The sequence below is a fragment of the Pteropus medius genome, unplaced genomic scaffold (genome assembly GCF_902729225.1).
Source record: "Pteropus medius unplaced genomic scaffold, Ma_sr-lr_union100, whole genome shotgun sequence".
In the NCBI taxonomy this organism is placed as follows: domain Eukaryota; kingdom Metazoa; phylum Chordata; class Mammalia; order Chiroptera; family Pteropodidae; genus Pteropus; species Pteropus medius.
This window is the reverse complement of record NW_024354500.1, coordinates 27,203,784-27,225,546: the sequence shown is the minus strand read 5'-3', so window position 1 is coordinate 27,225,546 and position 21,763 is coordinate 27,203,784. Positions and strand designations below refer to the sequence as shown.

At 33.6% G+C, this 21,763-nt stretch overlaps 1 protein-coding gene across 13 annotated transcripts in view; it reads right to left on the bottom strand.

Annotated features, from left to right (window-relative positions):
• The window catches only part of KHDRBS2 (KH RNA binding domain containing, signal transduction associated 2), a 512,467-nt gene that overhangs the window by 28,352 nt on the left and 462,352 nt on the right, over positions 1-21,763 (bottom strand). For 7 of the 13 annotated variants that reach the window (XR_005650704.1, XR_005650702.1, XR_005650705.1 and 4 more), the window contains exons 9-10: positions 18,577-18,705; positions 1,171-1,344 (exon numbers count right to left, since the gene is read on the bottom strand). Coding sequence is in view for 4 of the 13 variants with exons in the window: in XM_039852948.1 (XP_039708882.1) it covers positions 1,247-1,344; positions 18,577-18,705 (227 nt within the window). In the remaining 9 variants the exon portion in view is untranslated. Of the gene's footprint in view, positions 1-243; positions 1,345-18,576; positions 18,706-21,763 lie in introns of those variants that run through there. The other 6 variants (XM_039852948.1, XM_039852953.1, XR_005650707.1 and 3 more) reach the window with 3 other exon arrangements.

Below are 21,763 nucleotides of genomic sequence, written 5' to 3'. Positions count from 1 at the left end.
TAAACTACGCAAATGAAGTCCACACACTCCTTTGAGTGAAAACAATAAAGTGAATCTACGCAATGCTTACATGTTGGATGGGATATTTAATGTGCGGGGAAACTCAAAGGTTGAAGAACTAGGCATTTAGACAGTGGTAAGTGGTAATCTTACCTCTTTATACTCCATTACTCTTTCTCACGAGAGACATGCTAATGCAAACAAGTCAATCAGAATTTGTGTTTAGCAAGATAAAGCTTAGAGGATAGTTTAAAATCCATTTATTATTCTAAATCCATTTTTCTCCATTAACATGTTATACATTAGTGTTTACTAACCATGATTCATGTAACAGTTTAGTTTGTTAACTTTTAAATTATTTAACAACCATAAGTTATTAATACATTTTTTTAAGTATTACACAAATATCTTAAAACAGGCTTGGGTTCATTTTTGTAATTTTTAAATAGAAAACATTTTAGGCATCTCTTGAAGAAGAAATAAAGCAGGCATTTAAAGCTAGAAAACAAGTAATTCCAAATTTAGTTTTTACAAAAGTTTTCAGCTTTATTGACAAATTATGGCAAACATATTTGACAAATTGTGGTTTCCTATTTAGAAGAAGCTTACACATGGAACTTTATGTGTGTTTTTGTTTTTTTTTTTAACAAATACAGGTTAAAACACTGAACAAATTCAGTTAGCTACATACATACAGTAGCTGCTTGTTTTCAACCCCATTAAAACAGCATTTAAAATTAAATTTACAAACTTAATATCGAACATCTTCATCTAACTAACAGATATTAAAAGACAGGTTAAAACATCTTATCTACAACTTTATTATCAGCTAGTTCAAAAATCATATTACAGTCTTTTAGCAACCCTAAACAAAGTTTTTGCTAGTTGATTGAGACTCAAAATCTGTTAACAAATTCATGCTCTTTCTTTAAAAAAAAAAGAAAAAGAAAAGGAAAAAGAAAAAAAAAGTTACACACAACAATGAAAACAACCAAGAGAATATCATCCTTCTGAATGGTTTATAGACAATGCTTGCCAATGTCTCTTTTAGTCCGTTTTGTAAAATAATACTAGTGTCAATGTCACGCCAACAGTAGGGAAATACAAGAAATATATGGGAGTAATCATGAGCAGTTATCCTTAGAATAGGAAAAAAAAAAGGACTATTACTTGTCTTGTTGTTGTTTATGTGGAGACCACAGGCTATGAATTGTCTTTGAGGTGAGGTCATCGGTGAGGAGGACCTTCAATATCTACCATAGGGGTGCTCCCTGTATACCCCTCTGGCTGACCTTGGTGGTGGTGCCTTCAGGCTGGAGCGGGTCGTGGCCCATTCTTCTGGTGCTGTGAACGAGAGAATGATGATAACATTCACATGGCTTCACAGTTATCAGAAACGATCATTTAAGACACATTAGTCAAACGAAGAAAAGAAAATAAAAGATTTCACACTGACAGCACAAGCCTTATTACATGTTCTACATGGTGAGATCATCCAAAAAGTATATATTTTGAAATGCAGCCACTTGGAGTTAAGCTTGCAGGGCATTATTCAAGAAGACAGAGTTGTTAGACTCCATATTTATTATGTGTTAAATTTCTATGCCACAAAATAGAAAGAGGAGTATTAGTATAAACCATTCCATATTGTATCCTTTATACAAACTCCTAAAAGAACTTATATAGAAAACCAGTGGTCCTTAGGCCTTGATTAACTTGAGAATCATCTGGGAATCTTAAAATGAAAACAAAACAAAACAAAAACCGACTAATACCTATTCTCTGTCTCCCAAACCAAGTGAGCAGAAAACTCTACATGGTAGGACCTAGGGTTTAGTATTTTTCAGATGCTTTCCTAAATGACTCTTATGTGGCCCTGTGTTGATATCCACTGTGCAAAACAAAGTCAGAGATAAGCAGGATACGAAGCAGAGTAAATTTTATGTAGCAAAATCAGTAAAGAAAAAAAAAATCTCATATTAATTTTTTCAAATAAACAACTTGGAAATACACTAGTACACTAGGAAAACTCCTTATTTACCTGTTAATCAAACTTCCAGCAACCTCAGTGTTTTGGAACCTAGCCAAAACCCAAGGAACAAGCAACCAAGCTTTTGAGTATTATAGAAAATAACATATGTAAAGTCGATGCCCCCAGAAAAGAAATGTAGCCCTCCTTCAAAGGGTCGGGGACTAATATTGGGTTTATGATGACTTATTTGAGGCCAGAACTAGGTTATCTGGATTTTTCAATTAGAAATCAGTTCAATAGAGAGCAGATTTCATGCATGGGACTATGGTGGGAGGAAATATGGACATAAGAAAAGGGATTACTTGAAAGTGACACACTGATATTGATAACAGATATAAAAGGCAGTGGTAATGGCAATATCAGCTGGAAAATCACTGCAGACTGAGGCAAACTGATGTAGATATATGCCCCCAGATAGTTCAAGTACCCCTAAGACTATCTCTAGCCATTCACCCAAACTGAAGTATAAGTTGCACTTACTATAAGATGAAGGATAATGATCGATAATACAGAAAAATTATCAAAATTTATAAATGTAGAAACAAATAGCATTGAAATGTGTAAACGTTAGGTTTCTGAGGAAATCCTTCATCAGGACATCTTTATTACAAATGATATCTGATGATAAATGAAAAATTGTATCTCCTTCACAATTTAAGGTGAATACTTATGTTTGTTTCACTATGTGATAGGACATAAAATAGAAGTGAGAACTTAAAGAAATATGAGAAATGTTACCTTTACTCAGAATATAGAGTAGGAGTTGGCTAACTATGGCCTGTGAGCCACATTTGGCCAGCTGCCTGTTTTGATAAAGTTTTACTGGAACACAGGCATGCTTATTTACTAATCTTGTCTATGTCTGCTTTCACTCTACAAAGGCAGAGTTGAGTAACTGATGGAAACCATACTGCCTGCAAAGCCTAAAATTTTTACACTCTGGGCTTTTACAGACCCCTGCTCTAGATCCTATTGTCTTTTTGGTGAGAGACTGTAGATGTTGGTCTTTCTGATATGATCTCTTAAGGAAGAATTTACCTTTGAGCTTCCAGAATTTCTCAACATAGACATTTTGGAGAATTTTATGTATATGTGTTCTCATTTGGAATTAAGTAAGCTTTCTTTGATGTACTAGAAAGGAAATGAATTTTTGCTTACAAGTTTGAGAGTGACTTCTTAGCTTCATGTAATATAAATTTTATACTTTGTCTATGAATAATCATGAATATGTTAATGGTTTTTGTCCTCTAATGGTAAAACACCCCAGTTTATTATTGTTTTTAACAATGGGAATGTACCACTTTTTGCTCAATTTGTTCTAGTGTTAGGGATCCCTGGGTTGCTGTCTATAAGGTTTAGGAGCCGAGATAATATAGGTTTCAAGTTCTCTCAGGAAATGGAGGCTCTGGATCCTTTATCAGATGCTGAACATTCCTGGTTGGTTGTGAAAATAGCAGAACAACCATGAACAGAGTGATAGTAATACCTGCCACATCTACCCCCAGATCTGTAATAACCTTTAAACTGGCATAATCTCAGGGATTTGCCACAGAACACATAAGTGTTTAATAAGAACACATTAACTTGGCTTTACCTGACTTCATCTAAAGCTCTAGACAGCCAATTGATGGACTAAAATCTTAGATTTCTTAACTGCTGGCCAACTTTGAAATGGGAAGTGTCACTGTTCACTGCTACATCCTTAGTGCCTGGAAAAAATGCAGTGCCTTGTAGGGGTTTAATGCAATGAAAGAGTGCAAGAATGATTCACTCTAGGAACTATGAGGCAGAAAGAGCTTCTGATGACAACCTTGAAAACAGTGACAATTGAGCTGAAGAAATTCAACATTAATTTAAAAAAACTCTAACTAGAAATTTTATATATATTTTTTATTGAGTTGAAGTCAGACGTCTTACTCAAGAAAGTTTATTAGGTAAGTAGCAAAAATATTCACTATTGGATTCAGCGAAACAATCATAGGGGAATCCCATTACAAAAAAGTGTAATAACATTATGTTTCATTGCACAAAAGTGTGCTCTTTTATAATTTTGTTTGTATGCAAATAAATAGTAGGCTTTTTCCTGCTTGAAAAGGGTAGTTAAAACAGGAAGTACTATTAGTCTTCCATAATTAGAATCAGAAAGGCTAATGGTAAGGAATCTTTTTCTTTTTGTAAGGTATTTTCTATTTGTCCCATCTGCTTTTACTTTCTTTTTTCTTTCTTTCTTTCTTTTTTTAATGTTAAAGAATCTTAAAAAATTCTAAAACTCTACCATTAGCAGAGGAAATCCAGGATTTATTTCACTAAGTTCAGGTCTTGTGTCCATTTTTTACATATTCTCAATAACAACAGTGAATAGAGATCAGGAAAATATTATTCCTATTTGTGCCAAATTTCCTTGGTCTATTTTTCCTAATATCATAATGTTTATTAATGTTTATAATACAAGCCAGCTTCTTTTAGTGAAATTATGGTCTTTGATCAGGACTGAAGAGCATTGACTCAATGAATGTTTTCCCTTTGTCATTGAGCCTCATATGTCAGCCAGTCCCCGCATTGCTCACCAGAAGCTCTTGGATTTCTTTACCGTAAGTATTGGTATAGATTCTTAGAAATCTCTAAAGGAATTGTAACTTGTGTCCACCATGGAACTCTGCACATGGGAAAACCCCAAACATAGAAAGAGACAAATTATTTTAAGGTCTTCATGGCGAGAATTCTCTAAAATTTGAAGTTATAAAGGCCCAGGAATGGCCGTAGAACCCCATGTTTTCCATAGAATTTGGCCCAGGAATGGCCATAGAACCCCATATTTTCCTGGGGTTCTACTGTTCAGCAGCCTGAGGTGGTTTTAAAACATTTTAGGGCTTCATGCAAATTTTGGAGCCCTGGATAATTGTTTCTATTCCCATAAGGTGGTCTAGGAGGTCACTTAAAAAAATCATTGCAGACAATGAAATTTAGAGATAATCTTTCTTTGTCCTTCTGGAAAATGGTAAAGGAATTAAGATACTCTTAAAATCAGGATAATTGTCATATGCAAAGCATTAGTTAGACTAAGCATGTGAATTGAGCAACTAAATTATTACTTAGAGAAGGTAGAAAATAACTGTCTGCCAAGTTGAAATTACTAGAATGGTTTACAGAATTGTGGATCTGAAAATAACAAATGAGGAGATGAGAAACAGAGCTCAAGGGATTTGATCAAATTCCCAACACTTCCAGACTTTCCAACTCAGATTTTAATGCACCATATGTATAAAATAAGAAAGAAAGGGGACAGATAAAGCATTCATTAAATAAACTTTTTGCTTTGTTTTTCTTTACTAAAGATCTCTCATATATTAGTTATTGTACTTAGCCCTGCATATGAGGATCGTTTAAGAAACCTTAAGGAGATCAAAGGACAAAACTAATAAGAAATTTCATAGATTATGATGCAATTATAATTGAAATTTGAGAAAGTGCTGGGGAAAGCCAAGAGAGGGGAGCTACTAACTTCCATTATTCAAATGAACTTGGATTGAACTTGAGCATTTATAGTCAAAGACGTCATTTTCTGAGCAAATATGTAGCATAATTAAGAATGCAGATGTTGTTTAACCTACTTAAAGGGACTCACTTTCTTAAAGGTTTTCCTGTATTAATTAATTTGTATCATTTGGCCTTGTTTCTTAAACCGGATTCTAAAATCTGTGAGAGAAAAGACCTTCTAAGTTGGAAGGCATGTAGTAAGAACACCATAAATATTTGTAAGCTACATATAAATGATATCACTAACGAAATGAATTTTAAAATTAATTATGCAAAATAAAAAAAAGGATTCTTACTCAGAAACACGTTATTAGCAATTAGGTTATAGTGTTGTGCATATCTGAAATATATCAATATTTCTTTTAAAAATTACTCCACCTCTGGTTCTTTGACTCAGACTGATTGTTTACCCAGCTGAGTCAAGTTTTACAGAATGCTGTAGAGTGCATCTCCATTACATGGTAATAAGAATCATTGAAGAACATTTTACTTTGATAAAGGGGTGTAAATTACCCAGGTAACTCTTCTCTGTGCATTAAATGTTACTATACTTAAAAAGCTTTTGCATCTCAAATACTCTGTTCTCAGCAGAATGGGGCCTATTAAGTGGTGTGCATTTCTCAAGGTGCTCTCTGCCAGGACCAGGTACCTTGGGGAGCATTCAGAGGGGGAAAGAAAAATCTGGATGGTTTTTAAAGTTGCAAAACTGTTCTACGATTGTTCTAGAGATACTATAAATATTGAGGTTGGTGGGGGAAAAAATGAAACGTAGGAGTAAGGTGCAAATTTAAAAAAAGTCGGCATTATTTAAGTGCTTGCAAAGTAAACTTTTAATGTTTATCTTTCTGGAAGTAGGTTTAAAATGCCACCTTCAGAGTAAATGAGTAAATTAACTTTAGAGATCATTTCAGAAAGGATATAAGATAGCAGAAAGATTACTGAGGGCACGGCTTTTAAATCCACACTTTGCTAGACCTACATAGCTAGTCGTTGATATGTTTCTGAGCTCTGAAAAAAAATCTCAAAAATAATTTATTTTAAACACACTACAACAAAAAAGGACAGCTCATGCTATTTATTTCTGGTATACTATAAACCGATATGCAAAACCCACAACTAAAGTAGGAAACCTAAATTCATCTCTATTGCTACTGGCTAGTGTCCGGTTTGCCAATCATAAAATAGCATTACAACAAAATTCGAACTGGCTCTAAGCCACTCAGTTTGCCAATCTCAGTTAAGTTTGTGATCTTTCAGAAAATATTCTTTTTAAAATCATCTTTCAAATATACACTTACATGTTGTTTTATGGCTATTTATTCCCCCCAAAAATGTTAGATATTTTATCATTGTAATTCACTATAATCATAATGTCCATTTTCTTTTTTTAATTTAAAAATATCTATCCTATTTTTAAAAAGGAGATATTACTATCATACTTTCTAAGAGTGAAGCACAATGCTAGGCATTTTATGTATATTATTAGCAAATACAATTTTCCTTCAAGAGAGGTGCTAACGTTGCCTTCCTTTAAAAGGTGAGGAAGTTATAGCTCAGAAGTTTAGATGTTGGGAAGACCTAGAATTTTTATCTATTACTCTCTCACCATACCTTCTATCTGAAAGAAATTCCTCACTGCCACTTCCTTTTCTTTTCTTTCCCAGAAATAGGGCTTAATTTTATTTTACTCCCTTTGGATTACATAACAATTGATGATTCCAACGATAATTAATTAACTAAATAATAAAGATTATAGTTTTAATTTTGTTAACAAGAATGTGGGCTGCTCGAACTGAATTTGTTAAAGTGAAATCCAGGTATTCATCCAAGGTGGAAGGCATATCTTAGTATTTAAAAACATTAATGGAATTTTGGAACCAAATGGCTCAACCATTTCATCCACACAATTTGTATTACCACCCTTTGTAATTGTTGAGTTTATTGTTTTAAGATGCAGATGGTAAAAGAGAAAAATACTGAAGAAGAAATATAGATGACCAGCATCTGTTTTCACAGACAAACATAGCGAATTATGTTCCAAGAAGAGTTAACTTTCAATTCATTATTAGTTATGCACTCAGGAAATTCAGTCAGCTCATGGGAAGCATTTATAACTTCTATCGCTGTTTCAAATTTTTTATTAGACATTTTCTGTTAGAAAAAAAGTAACACTTGGGATAATCCACTCAAAGATTAACAAAGAGCTGGCCTTTCTAAACACTCTATTCTCAACTCTAGAATCTTAAAATGCACATGGCAGACACTCGGTAATCATTTATTGAATAAATTAATTATATTTAAATATTTTACATCTTCATTTTGTACCCATAAAAGGAACCATAAGCTTCCTTCGGATAGATCCTTTCACTTTGAATGGGAGTCCCAAAAGTCTTGCAGTCAGGGCTGCCTTTGAATTCTGGTTTTTCCTCTTCTTGTTGAAAGACTCCTTCAGCAAATCTCTTAATCTGTATATTGATAACACATTTAAATTGTCACAAACCATTCTGAGCTTCTGTCATGCATATCCAACTGCCTGTGGGACTTCTCCTCAGGTGTCTCAAAGTAAACCTTTTCCAAAACTAAACTCATCTTTTTTCCATTAGTACATATTAATTTTCCCAAGTTTCCTATTTGAGAGAAAGATGCTACTACCTACTACCTACCTAGTTACCCACCAAAAAATCTTTGCATCTTCATGATCTCCTCTTTTCTTTACCTAATGGATCTAAGCAATAACAAAGCTCTATCTTTTTTTCTTTAATACATATTTAACTCATGTATTTCTTTCCATCTCTGTTAACCTTATTTCACTATAAGACATTATCATCTTTGCCCAGAATTCTCAGCTACCTAGTTCCTTTTGTATCTTTCCATTATTTTTATGCTTTCTATGTTTATATACTCCCTACTGTGTGTGTGTACAACTCCTTACTCTTATCAATTTTCTAGCCAAAGAGACTTTTCTAAGTACACTTGATTAAGCCAGTACAAGTGCCCTTGTAGCACATTCAAAATCAAATCCACATTCCTTAGCAAGGAATTCTATATGAGGCCTAACTTGATCTGATCCCTGACTTCATTTTAGGCAATTGGAGTTAATGACTTTAGCGATCACCTAAAGTACAAGTGCTGCATTGTATTCATTGAAAAAATTTCTTGGATAAATACCCAGAAGTGAGATTACTTTATCTCTTTGTCTTTGTTTTAAAGTCTGTTTTTGTGTGGTATAAGTATTGCTACCCCTGCTTTTGGTTTGTTTGTTTGTTTTCATTTTCATGGAATATCTTTCACCATCCCTTTACTGTCAGTCTCTGTGTGCCTTTTGATCAGAAGTGAGTCTTGTTTAGGCAGCATATGATAGGAACATTTAATCCATTTACGTTTAAAATAATTTGATAAACCAAAATATATATGAGCAAATAATTTTTGACAATGTAGCCAAAAACACAATGGAGAAAAGAAAGCCTCTTCAATAAATGGTGCTGAGAAAATTGGAAAGCCACAGGCAGAAGAAAGAAACTAAACTGCTGTCATCATACACCAAAATTAACTCACAATATATCAAAGATCTAAATATATGACCTCAAACAATAAATTGGAAAAAAAAACAAAACACAGGTACTAACTCATGGACCTTGGTCTTAGACAGTATTTTATGAATTTGACTCAAAGGCAAGAGAAGTAAAAGCAAAAATAAATAAAACTATATCAAACTAAAAAGCTTCTGCACAGCAAAAGAAACCACCAACAAAACAAAGAGGCAACCATCTGAATGGGAGAAGATATTTGCAAACAATACCACCAATAAGGGGCTAATATCCAAAATATATGAAGAACTTATACAACTCAATGATAATAAAATAAACAATCCAATTAAAAATGGGCAGAGGTGGGAGGTAGATGGGGTAAAGGGAGTCAAATATGTGGTGACAGAAAGAAATCTAACTATGGGAGGTAAACACACAGTGTAAAAAAAAACGATATATATATATATATATGCCATATGGCATATATATATATATGGCATATATATATATGCCTTACTGTTAAAGCTGAAACTTATTGGATTTTGTTAACTAATGTCACCATAAAAAATAAAAATAAAAAGTAAATAAATAAATAAATAAAATGGGAAAAAAAAGGGCAAAGGACATGAACAGACACTTCTCCCGAGAAGACATACAAAGGGCCAACAAACATATAAAAATGCTAAACTTCACTAGCTGTTAAGGAAATGTAAATCAAAACCACAATGAGATAACACCTCACACCTGTTAGGATGGCTATTATCAATAAGACAAATAATAACAAGTGTTAGAGAGGTTTTGGAAGAAAATGAGTCCTCATACACTGTTAGTGGGACTCTAAATTGGTGCAGCCACTATGGAAAATAGTATAGAGGTTCTTCAAAGAATTAGGAATAGAATTACCATATGACTCAGCAATAGCTCTTCTGAGTATCCCCCAAATTTGAAAACATTTATGTGTAAAGATATATGTACTCCAATGTTCATTGCAGCATTACTCTCAGTAGTCAAGGCATGGAGACAACCAAAGTGTCCTTCAATAGATGATTGGATAAAGACAATGTGGTACATATATACAATGGAATATGACTCAGCCACAGAAAAGATGAAATACTGCCATTTGCGACAACATGGATAGATCTTGAGGTAATCATGCTAAGTGAAATAAGTCAGATAGAAAAACTTGAGAACCGTATAATTTCACTCATATGTGGGATAAAAAACTGAAAGCAACAAATGAACAAGAAAACAAAACCGCATTGACAACAGACAAGTTTAATGGTGAACAGGGAAGGAAGTGACGAGGGAGATAGATAACTGTAAAGAGGATGAAAAATTTGGTAATGGAAGATTTGACTTTGGGTGTTGAAAGTATGTATTATGTATTATTGATTTGTACATTTGAAACTTATATAGTTTTATTTACCAATGTCGCCCCAATACATTTAATAAAAATAATTATTGATAGATATGTAGTTATTGCCATTTTATTATTTGTATTTTTGATTTTTCTTCTTCTTCTTAAAGAAGTCCCTATAACATTTCTTGTAATACTGGTTTGAGGTTGATGAACTCCTTTAGCTTTTTCTTGTCTGAGAAGCTCTTTATCTGTCCTTCGATTTTGGGTATTTATCTGAAGAAATCTGAAACACTACTTCAAATGGACATGTGAATCCATATATCATTGCAGCATTATTTACAATAGCCAAGATATAGAGACAACCTGGGTGTAATGGATGAATAAATAAAGAAGAGGTTGTATATATACACAATGGAATATTGCTCAGCCATAAAAAAAAATGAAATCTTGTCATCTGTAATATATATAGACCTAGAGGGTATTGTGTTGAGTAATTTAGACAGAGGAAGATAAATGTCATGTGATTTCACTTACATATGGAGTCTAAAGAATAAAACAAACAAATTCATAGATACAGAGAACATTTTGATGGTTGCCAGATAGGAGGTGGTCTGGGTGCATGGATGAAAAAAGGGGGAGAGATTAAGAAGTACAAATTGGTAGTTACAAAATAGTCGTGGAGGTGTAACATATAAGGAATATAGTGAATCATATTGTAATAACTATGTATGGCATCAGATGTATACTATATTTATCAGGTCATCACTTTGTAAGACATATAAATGTCTAATCACTATGTTGTACACCTGAAACATATATTGTGTGCCAACTGTAATTGAAAAAATTATTATAAAAAAAAACCCAATCAGTTTCCAAAGAAGATAGTATTAATTTGAAAGGAGTTAGTCTCATATAAAGCAGGATTACAGAGGGGAAAATAAAAATAAAATGGTTACCATTTGCAGAAAAAATTATTGAATCTTGAAACACAAGTGTTGGTAGAGTTAAGATTTTGAAATCTATTTCTCAAAAGCAAAGCCATCGTATCTTTGCAAGGAAATAGACTCAGAGGCAGTTAGGGGAATTAACTAGAAGAACAAACCAGTTTAAAGTTTCAAATGCAAAAGACCCAAACTTTAGACACCTGTTAAATTTTGTCAAATGAATGATTTCACTTAATGAATTAAGAAAATTTTTCATTTTCCTTAACCATTAGTAAATACTTATAGATTAGCTTTTTTGATCGCTTATTTTTATTCATCTTAAGAATGATGATGATGATTTCTGGTAGGGATCTTACAAACCAGAATGGCTTGGGTCTTTTGTGACTTTTGAAGAAGAGCCTCCCTTACCTACTGGGGAATTTGCCCTAAATATCAAAATTCTCCTCAAAAGTAGCAAAATCCGTTCTAGTCTTTGAGGAAGTTTTTAGGTGAAGTCCTTAAGTGGCTTTTGAAAGTAGATGTTTCCAGTTGGCCACATGGACCACGAAACAAATAAATAACAACTATTTCCAAAGTCCGAACTTTACGTGAGCAAATATAAATGTTTAAAATATATTACATATTGAAAATATGAATGGGTAAATTCAGAAAGACAGTTGATAAATATATGAATAATCTATAATGATGACAAGTATAAAAACTTTCAAGGGTAAATTGGTGCTTGATATTTCTCTATTAACTTTAAGTCAGCTCAATGTAATGTGGCCATGGCTGGGTTTTTTTAACCTAGGAATTAAATCCTCTTTCAGTTTCTTTTTTCAGTTTTAGTATTGAAATCTTAGGGCCATTTTCTTTATCTTTTCTCCGTTTTCTTTATCTTTATGTTTAATACCACCCAATTTACTTCATGTATATACCTAATTTCCAGATCATAGTGTGGTCTCACAATTTTATCTTCTGTGTTAAGCTTAGGATGTTTGAATTACTGCTATTTCTGATTGTGAAGTCCTAGAGGGTTAAGAAATGCCCAACAAGCTTGAGGCTGCACCAAGAATAGTATTCCAAGTAGTTTAGCTTGCAATGGGTGATTTTTATAAGCTTTTATGTTTCCAGGTGAGGCTTCTATAATTTGCAATGTTAAACAGAATCACTATAAGCCAAATATGTTGTGACCAGTATAAGACCCCTTCCCTTGGTGATGGTGGTATTTTTAAATTGTTTACTTTGTACAGGTCAGTGGTTTTAAAAAAATTTAAGTAAGTATGTATCTGTTTTTTTACTTGAGAGTTAAGATCTCATCTAAGTAAAAGGGAGATAAAGATGCCAGCTAGAGAAAGTATTTTCAAAATAGAAGGTTCAGAAAAAAATGGTGAATAATTGGACATAATGTAGAAGCTTATCTGACTTGAGTTTAAATATACTTTTAAAAAATACTTTTATTATTGCCAAATAAAATCCTTAAATTAACCAAAGCCTATAGAATTCAGCATTGACTTTTTTTTTTTGAAATGTACATACGGACTTTATGAGAAATGCCAGAAGGAAGAATAAGACTAGTGATACAAAATAATATTTTATAATTCTCTTCTCAAAGAATTTCAATAATGTCTTTAATTCAGTGAGGAAGGCAGGCTTGGTGACATAGTTTCAGAAGAGATTGAATTTGTAGTTATTTGATTGTCTTACTGTCTCGAAATCCCTCGTATCTATATAGAGAACAGAAATGAGCCCAGTATATTCTCAGAGCAACACTATGTGATGGGAGTTCGGAAAAAAACAGGCTTTGAACTAAACAAAATGTCAATCTGACTGCTTGACCAGCTCTAACTATCTGGGATTTTGCCTCAAAGTGCCTCTGCTTGCTTTCCCAGGTTGATACTCTCCCCTCACCACTTCTGTCACAAAAATATTGGCTAGCCTTTGTCCCTGGTTACTGTAAGGTAAATTCTAAACCATGAAATTTATTAGAGTAACTAGAGTGTCTTTGTTTTCCATGGTGGATCCCTCTGACCACACCTGATCGTTTATTCTAAGAGATGATCCAGGATAGGGGAGGGGAGCTGGTCATGCCAGAAAGACCAACCGAGAGATTAGAGGGTTTGGCTTTGACCATGTGACCTGGAGAGAGGAAGAGGATGGAGATTGAGGTGATTCAATCATGCCTACATAATGAAATCACGATAAAAATTCTGAACATGGAGGTTTAAGTGAGTTTCCCTGGTTGGCAAAACTTTGTGTGTCGCTACTTATCAGTGTGCCCAGAGGATAATGCAGCCCTGAAGATTTTGGAAGCTTCACATTTGGGACCCTCCCAGACTTTGCCTGTTGTCTGGTTCTGCTTTCTATTCTTTTGCTAAAATGAAACTGTGATTTTAAGTATAGTGCTTTCCTTGCTTCTTTGAGTTGTTCTGGCAAATTATGAAATCTGAGGGTTAATAGGAACCCCTAGATTTGTAGCCAGCTGATCAGAAGTAAGGGTGGCCTAGGGTCTACTGAACTTGTGATTAGTTGTGAAATGGGGGCAGTTATTTTGCAGAACCGCGCTCTTAACTTATGAAATTTGGCCTAAATCTGGACACCTCCCTCACCCAGTCTTGACCTCTCCACTCTTCTCAGCAGCCCGAATCTTAGCTCTTTGTCCATGACTGGCCAACACCTGACAGAACTTACAAATGCCAAAAGCCTCCTTGCATATCTGTCTATTGCCTGCCACTGCCCTCCCCTGAGTATGAGGGGCCTTCTCCTGAGATATTTTTGCACAACTGCCAAGCTCCAGAGAACTGACCTAAGTAGTCTAGGTATTTTGTTTGTGTTTTCCTGGTACATCTTGTTAGCAACTGAGCTAAAAGTTTGACAAGGTACCAATATGGTCAAATCATTTGTTCAATACAAAAAGACATTGATTATAAGTCATCAATAATTATAATTACATTTTCAACTGGCATAGATTTTCTAGCAATCCACATATATCAGTTCCTATTGAGTCATTCAATAAATTATGACATATTTGCTAAATGAAGTGTAGCCCATTTATATCGAACAATGTATCTTAGACTTTTTTTTTTAACACGTGACCTCTTTTTGATCAACACAAAAATATCCCCAAACTCTGGAAATTATGTAAAGCCCTTCTAAGACGGCATATCTCCTGGATATATATTTTCTTAGCTGGTATATTTCCATGTAGGTGGGAAAATGTTTTCCTAGTTTTGTATGTTGTATTCTGTACTTTTTTTAAAAAACAGTTTCTTTTTTCTACATTCTAAATATAAATCTATACCATACTGAATATATACTTTTTGTACATTATCCATTCACGCTATGATTTTGACAATAAATCGCTCAATGTTCCCCTCCCCCTCAGTTAAAATCACTGCACCATTAACTCAGGAGAAAAGAAAAGTGATAGAAAAAAAAAACTTCCTAAGTCAGATAAAGATAAATACCACATGATTTCACTTATGTGTGGAATCTAAGGGACAAAAAGAACAAACTAATCAAAAACAGACTCACAAATATAGTGGACAATTTGGTGACAGAAAGAGGGGAGGAGGTTGGGGGGCTGAGAGAACAGGGTGAAGGGTTAAAGAAGTACAAATTAGTAGTTAGTTGATAGTTGGTCAAGGTGATGGGGAGCACGGAAGAGGGAATGCGTTAGCATTAATGTGATGGCTATGTGGAGGGCCAGGGGAGGGAGGGAGCAATGGTGGCGGGGGAGTCATTTTATGAACTATATAGATGTCTAACCAATGTACTGTATACTTGAAGCTAATTTAAATAAATAAATTTTAAAAAAACTTTCCTGTGGCTCATTTTATTATGTCAACAAGAGAGTTGTTCTATGCATGTGGACGGAAATTTTTGTAGACCCTATCTGTCGAGTAAATTTTAGACGAAGTCAGGTCTGAGATTTAACTGTTCAACATACAATAGTTCAAAAAGAGACTAAATTCTATTTCCATTACCTAAGCATATATTTTTAGAGTGAATTTGAAATGCCAGGTTCTATAACATAATGTTTACTTACAAAATACCTAATGTTCTAAAAGTGGTTTGCATATAACTTGCATGTCATCTCCAAGAATGCAAATTCCTGGCATATTCTTGACCATTCATATTAAGATCATAGGCTACTTTTCATCATGCTCTCACACACATATCTACCTAAGACTTATTTTCAACCTTTGCTTGCAGTAGGACCGCCCAGCAATCTTTAAAACTGATACTCAGTTCTCATCCTCAAATACTATGATATAGCTGTTCTGGAATGGTAACTAGACATTGATATCTTTTTCTCAAAACTCACCAAGTGATTCTAAAATATGTAATTAGGTAAAGAATCTCTGATCTAAAATAATAAAAAGCATGTTTCAATTTGGCCTAAAACTGTTGAATTGAAGAGTGTATAATTCAAACAAAATTGAAACTGTATATACAGCTAACTTAAAATTAGAAATACAAACAATAAAGTAATGGTGCACTGTATATATTATCATGATTAGTTATATTAGATGTTCATCTTATTGTAACCTCTGAAATGATAAGAAATAGAAAAATTTTAAATCAATTTTACAACTAAATTCTAAAATACTTTAGAAGCACAATAGCATTAGTCTTTCAGTTAAAAATACAATTCAAAAATCTGTATGAAAAATTAAATTGAATAAATCATGGTATTCTCAGTGGCTTATCAGATAACAACCCTGATATTTATAAACCTAGGAAAAAATAAATCGTGCATATTAGTTTTAAAATGACTAGTAAATTTTTGCCTACATTAAGAAAACTCAGCTTTATTTACAAAATCGATTTCCTCAAATGTATATTTCTATTTACTTTTAAAAATTGACAGTCTTTGTTCTTGAATCACATGGCTGGCATGATGGTCAGTTAGCTTCATTTTCCTTTGCTGTTTTACAGATTAATCAATGCAGAGCTTATTTTCACACTGGGATAATAATCATCTCAGCTTCTCAACACAAAATGAATATGTTCGTGTTCTGCAATTGACTTGAAGTGAGGCACTCAAATGCCCTAGAATATGGCACAAAATTCTTTTTGCTTTCATTCATTTCATGACAATGTATTAATATTATCCTCCTTGGTTCCACACAGCTGTCATCTAAAATGCCACTAAGAATGGATGCATAATTAGCTCTCCAGTTCATACATTAAATACATTTTAATAAACAGCTCTTTTCTCTGAGAAGAAAATATTGCTGTCCATTCTTGGATGTCAGTCTTGGAGAGAATTTAGAGGGTATTTCTTATGTGAAGCATGGCTTAGCTAAGCTGATCTAAGTACTGTGTTTAAAACACACCCTAATGACTTATGAGCTATTCGCACTTATCTAAAACAATTACAATGACTGATAAGAAGTATTTTAAAGATGCAGAAGCTGATTTGCAATTCTTATAAGTCAAATATTTATATTCTAAAAATAAACTCAAGTTATCAGAAATTTAATATTTAAATATTAAATAATAATTAACATCAATGAAATATTTACTAAATATTCATACATTAAATATTATAAATATGATAAATAATAATTATATTTAGGCCTAATTATGTAAAGATTCAATATTTAAAATTTTATACTTACATTGTATAAGAAAAATAGCTTAATATCTAATATTAAATTATCTGCAAAGCTCTTAAATAATTTAATTGCTATGAAGTCCAGAGGATACATGATTTTGTTGGAAGTCAGCGTATTTATTACTTCAATATGAATTATGGGCCCAAGAGAGACAAATTCAATTTCAATCTGGGGATACATACAACACATTATATGAAGAAGTGTCATACTGAATGACTGGATTTTTACTTCTAGTGGTTTATTTAAAACCATTTCTTAAGGAATCCTGAATCAGAGATGCCACCCATGAGTTTTCTGAATGTAGGACCCAGTCTCACAAACGACATGCCTTCTTTCCCTCCTAATACCGCGGTTTGCCCCATAGTTCCTTCTGCCAACCTGAGCAGGAGGGAAGGGAGGCTGCAGTGGCTGACTCTAAGCCTCCTCACATACCGAGTCTGGGGTGCTGCCAAGAAACTGAGAGTAGGGACTATTTATTTTATAAAAATACTGACATTCCACTGAGATTTGGTATCTGTACCCATCACACAATCAAAAATTAACAAAGAGGAATTACTAATTAAGAATGGAAGTGAACAAATAAGTGGAGATGCAAGATTTTCATTTTGGGATGTTATTGATTTAAAAATTGTGCATGGTTCATTAAAGATAAGCTATGCATGGATACTAATATACTAGTTAATGCGAGGTATGGATAATTAAAAACATCAGATTGATGTGAGTGGGTCCTCAAATCACTTTTCCACATGCATATTTAAATTTTATCTTCTGCCCATTTGGATATCATAGGATGAGCAACTTATCAGCTAGACATCTATAAATATATTACATTGCACTTACTATCAAAAGTTGAGTGCATATAATATATATCAATTTAATTAGACTTTAAGGTTATAATGCTGAGCTCTTACTATTTCTCATCATTTGACTTGGTCCTTTTTAGATTGTCTATGTGGGATTCGAGAGTCTGAGAATTAATCAAATTTAAATCTCATGACCATATGGTTGACATGCAATATTTCTCTTTATTACCTGGTTATATGAAAGAAAGAGGTATCCCTTTTCAACCAAACATATTAATAGTTATTTCTGACAGCACATGTGAAAATATGTTAAACTCTGCATTCTGTCAAGGTATAACCCTAATGATACAAAGTGAAAAAAAACTTTTCTTCTTTATTTTATGATAGAAAAATCTTAAAGGAATTTTTAGAAAGCAGTCTAAATTGTGTTCTCTTTTTAAATAAAATACGTAATCATGATTGATTAAAAAACTAGTAAAACATATAACAAAAGTAAAGACTGAATAAATACAGTAGTATAATTTAGGGTGATTTACATTTCCTTCTGTTTATGACCAACATTTTCCATAGTGAATGTGTATTATTTTTAGCGTAAGAAAAGAAATAATTTATTTTTTAGGTTAATCAGACCTCTGTACCAGCTTAGATTTCTAAACACCTGTGGTGAAAATGATTCTTAAAAAATATAATTAACACACATCTGCATCATGTAAAACATGGGTATTTTTGTTCACAATTCCCTGATCCCTAGTCTTTTGCCCAGTGTTTACCACAGATGGGCCACTGTGAGCCCAGAGGATTATCGGGCAGAGAGATGAGCCTGGGCTGCTGAAATCCTGGGGTGTGAGCAGCCTTCTTCCTCAGCTCCACTTCTCCACACATATCATTTTCTATGAAATCTGTACCATGGGAAAAGATTGTAATGAATTGGTGAGATTTCTTTTCCTCAGTCCCTGGACTATCATCTCCAGACCATGACAAAATAAGTAAATAAATTCTGTCCTGAATAATTATCCTTCTGACATGTAAAGCAAGCAGCACTTCCCAAATTAGAACGCATGAAGAGTTGACATAACAACTTTTTCAAACAAAGAATAAAAACACCTTGAATGTGAAGTGCATTCTTGAACTAATGCTTGCTCAGTAACATCAGAAAATGGCAACAGATCCTAGTGGCCAAAGAAAAGATCACAGCTCATAAAAAACAGTTTTTTTCCAGGCATATGTGTGTATAGTCTTTCAACATTAAGAATGTGGTCGGTCTGGTTGACATTTCAGTTAATAAAATCAGAAAATAAAAATTAAGTAGAAACTGCTGCCTAATATCTTCCTTACTCTGTTCAGGTAGTTAAATCCCTTTCTGAATTTTCCCCATTCCTTTATTAAAAATAATTTATCATCTACTTTCTGTGTGCAGAGAATTGCTTATTGGTAAATATAATTTGATCCAGAATGAAATCTAGTGCTTGCAGGTAAGTGTATAGCTTCTAAAGTAAAATGATGTTTGCCTCTAGATTTCGCTGCAGCAGAAAACCAAATAACCAAAAAGGAACAATGTGAGATCCATTGGTTCTAGAGGTGAGTCCAGCTCCACTGACTATGGTTCCTGCATCTCCATTAGGTCTGAGAGCAGTTTGTATTACATTTTCCTTATTGCCTTACATGGTATTAACATTTTAAAATATAAGAATTAAGAAACAGAAATCTCATCTCTCATTACCAACTACCCAGTCATATATCATCGAACTCATCCCTGCCATTGATTTCAGTGCATGTAATGCTATAAAGTAAAGCTCATATATGTGAATTTCCTCAAACTGATGTGCCAAGTGTAGAAAATAATGACTGTATTTTGTAAAAAAAAAAAAAATTATTTTTAATAAACTGGTTTATAAATAATAATATGTCTTCTCATTCGAACATCAACTTCAAGAGATTGTTCAGGTCACTACAGTAACTCCAGGACTAAGAACAGTGGCTTATATGTATTAGCCATTAAATAAATATTTGTTTAATGAGTACTGTTCTCTGACCTTGTACAGAACTATTGCATCACATGGGTTATAACGTGGCACAATTTTTTATATGTAGCCATGTTTCTCAACAGCAGACAGTAGGAATCAGGGAGGGACAAGGACTGTCTTGCATGCCATCATATTCCTAGAGCCTGGCAATACTTATGTGCACTAAACTGAAGTTGGATGAATTAAAGAGAGGGCCATATTATGTCTTACTCATTTATTATACTAGTCATATAAGGCCTCTGACTTGATTTCCATTTGAATAAGAATCTGCCTGGAACAATGGAAATATACTTATTGCTGTGTTGAACTCAGAAGAATGCTTCACTGTTAGGTGTGGCTGCTCTGTAGTGCTAGGCAATCTCTCAGCTCAGCCAGGCTGGTCCATTGATGTGGCTTTGAAGAAGGCCTGAGTTTTGGATGCTATTATTCTTATTAAACACCAGATGATGACTTTGACCTCCTCCTTTCAAAGAGGGAAAAGTATACAGAGAATAAAATTAAAACTGTACTTTCTGTGGCACCTCACCAATTGAGCCAGACCTATGCAAACTTATCCATCACCTGTTACTGCTGCGAAATAATTTCCTAAGATATGCTTAAGTTGTGTTGAAGAATATCCATATCTTTCACAGCAGCAAAAGATTACGTCAATTTGATTGATACTGGAGAAGCTAGAGTCTGGGAAATAGTGAGCCTAGTGCTCATTTTGTATTAATTCTTTATTTTTTTTCCCTGTGAAATATTTCAGAAGACCTTCCTCTCCTTATATTAGTAGGACAGCAGCTGGCAGGATTTAGAGAAATCTTGCTAAGCTGAACATCCTTCCTTTAAAGAAAAAGCCTCAAAGTTAAAGTACCAGATCCTGTTCTTTCTCCCAGGGTCCACTGAACTCTGGCCCAACTCCGAACAACAAAATGTGACAAATGAATACAATCTTGCTCTCTCATTTGCTACTTGTTTAACTGAGACAGGTTAGTCAATGCTCTAAGCCTTAGTTCCTCATTTGTAAAATGCAGATGACAATATGAGTGTGTAACCTGCTCGATTCTAATGGGGATTAAATTATATAGCTATACATATAATGCATAATTAGGATTATCTTCATAATCTCTAATCCTCATTATAAATTGTTTGGCAGAGAGCTATAATAGGTACACTATGCATGGCAGCAGCAATTAATAGCATTCTAACCATTGATGAGAATATAAAAAAGAAGTTGAGCTGCATAGCTCCACTCACGTGTTGACTTAATCTCTGTTGTGCAGTTTCCTCATTATGAAAATAAAAATACGTAATATTACAATTTATAATAAAGAAATGCATGAGAAAAATATATGAGTAATCGACTTATGAATGGCAACCATTGCGGCGTTGCTTTATTTTTCTACTCTTACTTCTGAGCTTGGCCTAGTTATATTCCACTGAGAGAAATGAGTCAATTTGGTGACTGTGGTTGCCAGGAAGGTGTAATTCTTCCTTTCCTGCCGACGTCTGGGCTGTCCCTTCTCCATCCTGATGAAGCGCTACAGCTTCACCATTTGCAGCCCCATTCAGGGAACATGCATCTTCTCCTTTACTGCTCTCCATAAAGAAGAACAGAGTGGCCTTGGCATTATTTTTCTAAAACTATAGAACTGGACACATTTAAATGAGTTTTTTTAAGGTGATCAACTGTTGATGCTGCAGATGTACTTTATGGAACCAGAAACTAACTTTCAAAAGTAATGTATTATATTGATATATCATAGAAACTTGATACGATCTTACTGAATTGAATTATTATTAATTTTAAGTGGTATATATTTTAATTAGGCAGTGTATTTTTAAAATTAATTAATTTTATAGGTTAATATTCTCATTCTCTATTAATTCTTATGAGTTAAGCATTATTTGGCAATTTTAAGATCTATGCGCACTATAGAAAATAGCTTGA